The sequence below is a fragment of the Aspergillus fijiensis genome (assembly GCF_003184825.1).
Source record: "Aspergillus fijiensis CBS 313.89 unplaced genomic scaffold BO72scaffold_14, whole genome shotgun sequence".
Lineage (NCBI taxonomy): Eukaryota > Fungi > Ascomycota > Eurotiomycetes > Eurotiales > Aspergillaceae > Aspergillus > Aspergillus fijiensis.
This window is the reverse complement of record NW_024468990.1, coordinates 195,279-203,586: the sequence shown is the minus strand read 5'-3', so window position 1 is coordinate 203,586 and position 8,308 is coordinate 195,279. Positions and strand designations below refer to the sequence as shown.

Genomic DNA, 8,308 nt, shown 5'->3' with positions numbered 1-8,308 from the left:
GGGGGGGGGATTGGTACTAAGAGGTATTAGGTGAGGGTGAGGGTGAGGTTGAAGATCTAGTGGGTTATGTGAACGTTGGTTGTGGTGTTTCGGGGACACATGCTAAACACTTGCTCTGTTTTGGTTGTTCTCTGCTAGATGCGGTGGATTATAGGTCTCCATCACTTAGACATGATGAATAAAGCTGTATACATGTACAGTATTCTTGGACTTAATTGCTCATCCTTCCAAGTTCAAGTTCGGACACTTTCATCGTGGCTATTTGTTGGCTCCTCGCTGCACGACACTTCTCTCTGGGGCTGGGGCTATATCTATATTTCCAGATGACTTGATACGAGGAGTATGGAGATGCCGGAGACAGCTATCAGAAGAGAGCTACCCATAAGTCTACTTAGAGAGTAAAATCATCTTACCTCATCTTTAGAAGTCTTATAAATTAGATACTGCCGAGATTAGATCTAATGAAACTAATATACTTTTAACAGATCTTATCCAATATTGTAAGTTTAGATGTATAATCACGTACAATAGTATCTGTATTTAGAGGTATAGATTTCCTCAATCTGTGAGATCTTACAAAAGATTACTTAAGATACTGAATTAGGACTATTGAATCAAATAATCTATATTCTTAGAATAACTTTCGGTAATATATAGCAGCTTTCTGCCTACTAGCACGCAGTATATCCACATACTCCTTCAGCATGTATCCAGCGCTTCCGGGTTTACAATGACCACCATGACCCAGCACGGGCTTTTACATCAATGCTCCAGTACCTTAGGAGTTGCAGAGCCTGTCAAGAGAGTGAGAGAGAAAGTGGGAGAAGGTGTAATCAGCATGATCCACTTTGAACTTCATCCCCCCTCTCATTTCACCTACGCTTCATCTCATCTCATCTCTACTCCAACTCATCTTGTCATCTCTTCTGATTCTCAGGGAACGATTACTCCTCCGTTCAGGCGTATCAAGAACTCAACCAAATTAAGCTCGTTTACCCCATATCCTAAATTCCAAAATGGGGAGAAAGAAACGCAAGGCCACCCAATTGCCACCCTCCAGTCCGGTACCTCCACCTCACCCTCGATCTCACCCTAGCGCGAGAGAGCCTGACACCTCCACCTCCACCACGGCCCACGACCGATTCAAGCGCTGTGAGAACGACAGCTTCTACACCTTTCAAAAGTCCCAGCTGGCGTGGGCCAGGTTCTGGGCGGAGAAAGCCGCGAAGCTTGCGTCCCCGTTCGCGACGCTGGACGATGAGGACGACGCAGTACATGTAAAGGTTGATCAGGTGGGATTGAAGATACATATTGGGGTATGGAACATAGAAGACACATGACGGAATTCTTGAGTTTGCACGCTCTGCTGACATTGAACCCCCAAAATTAGAGCAAGAAGGTATCTGGACAGATGGTCCCGCAATACGATGGTAGCGATTCGAACCCGCCTCTGTCGCGTGAGGCCGTCGCCGATATCGTCATGCAGACGCGGGCCGATTGTCCCAAAGCGCAGGCCTGGCTGAGCGCACATGCATGCGGATATGAGCAGGTTGGTCCGGGAAAACGAAAGCTTGGGATCATTGAACAGGAGCATAGGAGGAAGGCGACTGTAGAGAGTCTGCGGTATCGGACGATGATTGCATTGAAAGCATCGGAGGCGTCCAAGGACGAGGTGCGCGAAGTGATGGCCATGCTACCCCCGGTGCAGCTCAAGACGACCCCGGCGATCACCACTGAGGCTGAGATGGAGGCACAAGTTGAACGGGTTGAGAAGGCCCATGAGAGGCTTCAGAAGACACTTGCGGAGTTGAAGGATTTCAAGTGTGCTTGATTGGTTGTGATGTCGCTGGGAAGATTCCACATGTCATGTACTGTACACGCGGACGTCTCCTGCAGGTGTGGTAGTGTTCTCTTTTTGTGGTTGCTGCACGCTTCTGTGATCTTAGCCCTTGATATGAATGCTAATGTTGTCACTGTCTAGTCGATTTACCAAACAGATTTTGATTTTAGAGAATGAGGCTTGATCAGGACTTCTTGCTCTTGGCTCCAGTCCCCTTGGCCTTGCTCGAGCTGTCTAGCTTGTCCGTCAACGGTCGATACGGTGAAGCCAGGAGATACTCTGGGGCCCGCTGGGCGCTTTCATCCCTTCGCGGCTCCCCCGCGGATGGCCGGCGCCGCTGTTCCTCGTGCATCTTATCTAACGATTCGCCCACGACATGATACTTGGCCCAGTTGATCGGAGGCATCCGAACCACGTTTTGGGGAGGGGGAATCGTTCCAAAACCAGATGCCTTCCCTTCCTTCGAATCATCCTCCATCTCATCATCCTCATCCTCATCCTCGCCACCATGCGTAGGGTCATGGCTGAAGTTGATAAACCCGCCCTTATCCTTCGCCGTGAGATTTCCCGCAGCCAGTTCGCGCGCAAAGCCTTCCGGGTCCGCCGCCGCCGCTCGTTTCATTTCATCCAATGTCCGGATATCTCGCAGGCTCTGCTGCTTCTGGAGCTGCAAGATCGAGATAGCAGACCGTAGTGCAATCGCATCGGGATTCTCGCTTTCGGAGATGGGCACTGGAGCGGGTTCCGCAGCGAAGAAGGGTGCTGCACGCGGGGCCTGCGGGGGAGGAGCAAAGTCCGGCGTGAAGCCGTTGTAGGGCGGCGCTGCCGTTGTGGGAGAGGGCGATGCGGCGGGAGGGACGATGGGGTGCGATACCCCGTTTGCCGCGGAGGGAGGGATGACAGGTGCGAGATGCGCAAAGGTCGGTGTCACAGGAGAATACGGTGGGCGCGGCGGAGTCCCTGGCCGATCGGGCGAACTTTCTTGAGATTCTTGTACAGGCTGCATACCCTGTGTTGCTCCCCGTGCGGTGTTATTTTGACTGGAGAATTTTTTGAGGGGGGCGAAAATGAAGGACGGGATCGATCCCTCTATCGAGCGGATTGCTGGATCGATGGACTGCTGGCCGCGATCGGCGCTCAATGACGTCTGCGTTGTGCTCACTGAGGGGTCCGCGTTTAGGGGGGGGTGGAAGAGCGAGGCGAGCCGTTTGTCTGTCAGCAGAGGATGGTTTCAGGTTATCAGGAGAATATTTGTTTGGGCCACTGTGGTACTGTAGCAGAGGTGGAAAGTGGTGGGCAGAGGGCAGAAGGCAGAAGATGGAAGTGATGGAGGTGATGGCAGTGATGATGGGGCAGATGGGTTGAATGGAGATGATAGGCGGCTTATCGCCAGGGGGATTCATTATCGGGCAGTGCGGAGCAATCGAAGCTTCCAGCCGCCAACTCAGGAACCGGAGCCACCATCTAGTTACTTCAACTGTCTAAGAAGAGGACGTAGTTCATAGACAATGTATCAATTTGATTGCTAGGGTTATTAGGGCTCACAATTCTATACTCTATCGACCATCTCCATCACCATGCAGAAGAAGAAAGTAGTAGAGACCGCCCTGTGCCGTAGATGGTTGCATGGCCTGATTGATGGGATGGATGGGATGGGTGGGCTGACTGAATCGAAGCTGCAAAATCCTCACCGCCAAACTAAAATTCAGCAAAAAAGATCCCCGGCCCTCCGCTGTCGCGATTCGATTTCCCTCCCCAGGCTTCCCCTCCTCTCATATCTTCCCAGTCAAAATCACCGAAAATGAAGCGCAAGACAGACAGCAGCTCGAGCAAGGGTCAGCCGGAGACGAAAAAGCGCGCTTTGTCCAGTGAGGAAGCCGCTGCGCGTTTCCGCGACGGTCTGTTCGACCCTTCGGAGCAACAGAAGTATACCGAGCAGTATGCTCAATCTGCTCCGTATGTCCACCCCACCCGATCACCAAATCGTCTATCATGCAGATGTTATACTCAAACAAAAGGCTGACTATTGCTGAAGTTACAAGCATGGAGTCATTTCCCCTTTGATCGAGCCCTCCCTCTTACGGGCAGTCCGCGACGAAATCCAGGCCCAAGTCGACTTCACTGAGAAGGAGACCGATATTTACAAGATCTTCCAGTCGGGCGATCTGGCCAACTTGGACGGGCTTGACGATGAGTCCCTGTCGAAGCTCCCTTCGATCCTGAAGTTGCGCGATGCTATGTACTCCGCTCGGTTTCGCGAATACCTCTCCGCCGTGACCGGATCCGGAAAACTCAGCGGTCGCAAGACCGATATGGCCATCAACGTCTACAATGAAGGCTGCCACCTGTTGTGCCACGACGACGTCATTGGCAGCAGACGTGTATCCTATATTCTCTACCTGACCGACCCGGACACCCCATGGCAAGAGGAATGGGGTGGTGCATTGCGCCTGTACCCCACCACCACGAAAAAGGATGTCAACGGCGACGATGTCAAGATCCCTAGTCCTGACTTCAGCCTGAGCATCCCCCCTGCGTTCAATCAGCTGAGCTTTTTCACTGTCCAGCCCGGCGAGAGTTTCCACGACGTCGAGGAAGTGTACCACCCCAAGGAGAACGAAGACAAGTCCAAGAAGCGGGTGCGCATGGCGATCAGCGGATGGTTCCACATCCCGCAGGAGGGCGAAGACGGATACGAGGCCGGTTTGGAGGAGAAGCTCGCCGAGCGCAGCAGTTTAGCCCAGCTTCAGGGACGAGGCGACATCTACGATCTCCCTCAGCCCAAGCCGGTCGTCTGCGAGGAAGCGGACGGACAGGCTGATGAGGGCAAGGGGAAGGGCAAGGCGAAGGTGGAGGAGGAACCCAGCGCCGAGTTCACGGAGTCAGACTTGAACTTCCTGATTCAATACATCCGCCCCTCCTACCTGACTCCGGACATCGCCGAGGAAATGTCCGAGACGTTCGGCAACGAATCCTCCCTCAACCTCGATCAGTTTCTGTCCGACAAATTCTCCGCTCGGGTGCGCACGTACATCGAGGAGCAGGAGAAGCAATCTCTGCCCAACTCCTCGGACGAGATCCTCGCCCAGACCGGGTGGACCGTTGCCCGGCCCCCCCACAAGCAACGCTACATGTTTCAGCAGCACGGAACCGCCACGGAGGATCAGAAGACCCCGCTCCAGGAGCTCCTCAACGACCTCTTCCCGTCCCGGGCGTTCCGCAAGTGGCTGGCCCTGATCACCGGCGCGGCTCGCGTCTCCAGCTACGACTACATGGCGCGCCGCTTCCGCCGGGGTCAGGATTACACCCTTGCCAGCGGCTATACCGGGGAGGAGCCCCGCCTGGAATTCACTCTGTGCCTGACGCCCACGCCCGGCTGGGAGCCCGAGGGCGCCGACGAGGAGGATGAAGAGGAGGAGGCTAACGGCGAGTCCGAGGAGAAGTCCAAGCCCCAGCTCAAGCCCGAGTCCACGGACGATGCCAAGTCCGCCGACGAGCCCGCAGTGGGTGGATACGAGATTTACATGGCCGTCGACGACGAGGACGAGGGCGACGCGGCGATCTATCGGTCCGCCGCCGGCGACGAAGACGACAGCATTCTCTTCAGCACAGCGGCCAACTGGAACCGCCTCAGCATTGTCCTGCGCGACAGCGGCACGCTCAAGTTTGTTAAGTACGTCAGTGCCGCTGCTAAGGGTGACCGGTGGGATATTACTGGTGATTTGGGGGTAGAATTTGACGATAACGACGAGGATGACGAGGAAGAGGATGATGATGAAGTTGATCCTGATGACATGGAGGAGGATGAGGAGGAGGATGAAGGAGAGGATGAGGAGTAAATACTTCTTTCATTCTCCACACAAAAGATTCACCTGTATATACACAACACTTGGGAGCCATATTCAGACCAGGATACTAAAAATAGATCTTGTCAACTACTACTTACATGAACAGCCACGATGCACCTGCATATGCCATATGACCACCGCGCACATCGAGGATATCCATGCAGCAGCAGCAGCAACCAAGTCACTGAACAAACAATTGCATGACAAACTCTTCCTTTTCCAAGTTCAACTCACGCAGACGGTTGGCCGTCCGGTAGGAATATCTGCAGGCCTTCTCCTATCACACGACCACCCCCAAGCAAGAGCCCCATCTCCCGATCGAAGGATCAACCGAACCCAGGTTCCAGTTGATTTAGCTTGGCTCCAGCCTCCAGGGCAATACAACCCCTCCCCACACCTCCAATTCCAACCAGGCGTCTCCGGAAGTCAGCCTTATACGGGTATACCGAAGAGCGAAACAGGCAACAGCCTCGCCTCATATATAGATGGATACCAACTCTGCCACAACTTCCTTGGACCGGGGGTAGGTCTACTCCGTCGCCGTCGCCGTCCCCGAACACAGCCTCCACCTCCACTTCTGCTAGTATTCCAGTCAGGGGAGTCCGAAAGGCAAGGCAGGATAAGTCAGGGCAGGGCAGGGCATGGCACAGGGCGAGTAAGGCTGAATTTGTCTGGTTCAATTTCTCGACTCTTACCCAAAGTAGTAGCTCAGCGGAGCTTGTCCTTAGGTGACTGGACTCATTAGCAGCAACAGCGATTTAGAGGCTATGCGAAGAGGCTGCAGGGCGGCGGCTTAGTTTTTCTGGATGAAGGTGTTCGCGTGAGGCTGATATCTTTGCCACTTTTACTCCGTACACTCGGCATGAAAAGGGTTTTGTTCGCTGTGATAACGGTGTTTGCGAGACCGGACCTCTCCTTCTGGACAATCTCCTTCCATCAGCAGTATCGGGTAGTAGATAGCTGGTTTATAGTCTATGGGGATGTTGTAGTTCCTGAATTGGACCTTCATACAACTAATAGGCAAAAGAAAAGGCACGTTAGAAAAGCTTGTGGCTATACTCCGTTACGTCTTATCTGCCAGGCACAGACAGTACCGAGTATCTAGGTAACTATCTTCTGCCCATCCAGAGCCTGCACTTCTAGCCCTCATCAAGCATCCAGAAAAAAAAGCCTAGATCACTCAGTATCAACAAGCCACTCATACAAGAAAACCAAGCTCTCGCAGTTTCAAGTCCAAAAATCCCAAACACCATCCCCCCTCCCCCCCCCCTCCCCCTTCCAATTTGCCACTTAACAGCTAACCAACAACATCAATCAACCTTAACCCAAAACCCTTTGCAAATACTCTAACAAACCTATAAACCAACTTTTCCAGGAGAAAGTATGTAGTGCGTGCGGAAGGTAAGGCAGCCTTAACCACGTGGCTTTTTCTACAAGCCACACTCGGACTTTCGGAGCTCATCGCTTCTTCCGTCCGTTCTTCCGACGGAGAAAAGGTCCGATAGGTTTAGGTCCTGTATTGCATGGGTTGGTCTGAGCTTTTTTTTCTTTTTTTTCTCCCGGTCTTGACTAAGTAAATTCAGTTGTTGCCAATGTAGCATCGGAGTCGGAGTGAGGGGAGGGATGGAAAGGATGGAAGGATGGATGGATGGAATGGAAGAGGGGCATCGCCGGCGCCGCCCCCTCCTCACCTTCGTGTAAGTCAGAGCTAATTGCCGCGGGCATTATGAGGATTTTCCCATCTGGTCTGTACCAGGTAGTATTTGGATATTGGACGGGATTACGGAGTACTAAGTTAACAACAGTATGAGAAAGCGAGGGAAGGTCATTGACTGCTAGCACTAAGGCGTTACTACACCATGAGTGCTAAATGTCTCCGTGCAGGAGACAGGTACCCGTAAAGTTCGGACAATTATGTGTCAGCCGCCCTCTCTCTTTTTCTCTTTCTCTTCCTTTTTTTTACCTTTTTTTTTTCTTTTTTTTTTTCTATGTTGCAATGGCGCGCATGGGGAGGATTATCCGCCATGGGGGCTTTGGGTTTTGGACCGGGATTTGCTTGCTTTGTTCTCGCTTGGCTTGCTTACATCTTGCAGGGGTTGTTTGTTTGTATAACTGATTCATCGGGGGTTGTCCGAGAGTGAGGTACTGGTGTCGTTCTCGTGGGTGTTCTTGATAGAACTCATAATAATCTCTAGTTAACTTAGGGGTCGGCCCATGGACAACCGCCGACCGGACTACCGGACTAAGGTTGCAGCTGCACGAACGAAAAAGTGGTCCCTGAAAGATAGTGATGGCGGCCGGAATCTTCACCTCGCGTGCGCCGTGAAGAAGATGGGCTCCACCGATTTTCCGCGTCGTCGACTCCGTAGGGACAGCAACCGAGGTCCATCTCCATCCAGGAGCAGAAGGAATCCTTCTGAAGGATTCGTGGTGGAGTCGCTGGCTAGTGGCTTCGTGAGTAAGCGCTAGTCAGGGCCGACGGGATGGTAGTGTAGACTTAAGCCCAGAGGGGCCAAATGGGAGGGGAAGACTAAGCTTTTACTTGCGAGTGCTTGGGGTGAGAGAGAAAGAGATCAATCTGAGCTGCTTTGGGTCATCGCGCGGGTGATCCATGATTAAC

The 8,308-nt window shown here is 52.7% G+C and overlaps 3 protein-coding genes across 3 annotated transcripts; 2 read left to right on the top strand and 1 right to left on the bottom strand.

The window, feature by feature from the left end:
• Window positions 1–1,016: 1,016 nt before the first annotated feature.
• Window positions 1,017–1,831, top strand: BO72DRAFT_457241 (uncharacterized protein; the record flags this gene model as incomplete). Its single annotated transcript, XM_040946325.1, has 2 exons — window positions 1,017–1,292; window positions 1,391–1,831. The coding sequence occupies 2 exons, from the start codon at window positions 1,017–1,019 to the stop codon at window positions 1,829–1,831; spliced, it is 717 nt and encodes a 238-aa protein (XP_040803112.1).
• Window positions 1,832–1,928: 97 nt separating this feature from the next.
• On the bottom strand, window positions 1,929–3,244 carry BO72DRAFT_51988 (uncharacterized protein). The gene has a single exon (XM_040949705.1). The coding sequence runs from the start codon at window positions 2,844–2,846 to the stop codon at window positions 2,025–2,027; it is 822 nt and encodes a 273-aa protein (XP_040803111.1). The 5' UTR covers window positions 2,847–3,244; the 3' UTR covers window positions 1,929–2,024.
• Window positions 3,245–3,641: 397 nt separating this feature from the next.
• On the top strand, window positions 3,642–5,679 carry BO72DRAFT_457239 (oxidative DNA demethylase; the record flags this gene model as incomplete). The annotated part of the gene is made up of 2 exons (XM_040946324.1): window positions 3,642–3,796; window positions 3,876–5,679. 2 exons carry the CDS (start codon window positions 3,642–3,644, stop codon window positions 5,677–5,679), a joined length of 1,959 nt encoding a protein of 652 aa, XP_040803110.1.
• Between the last annotated feature and the right edge of the window lie 2,629 nt (window positions 5,680–8,308).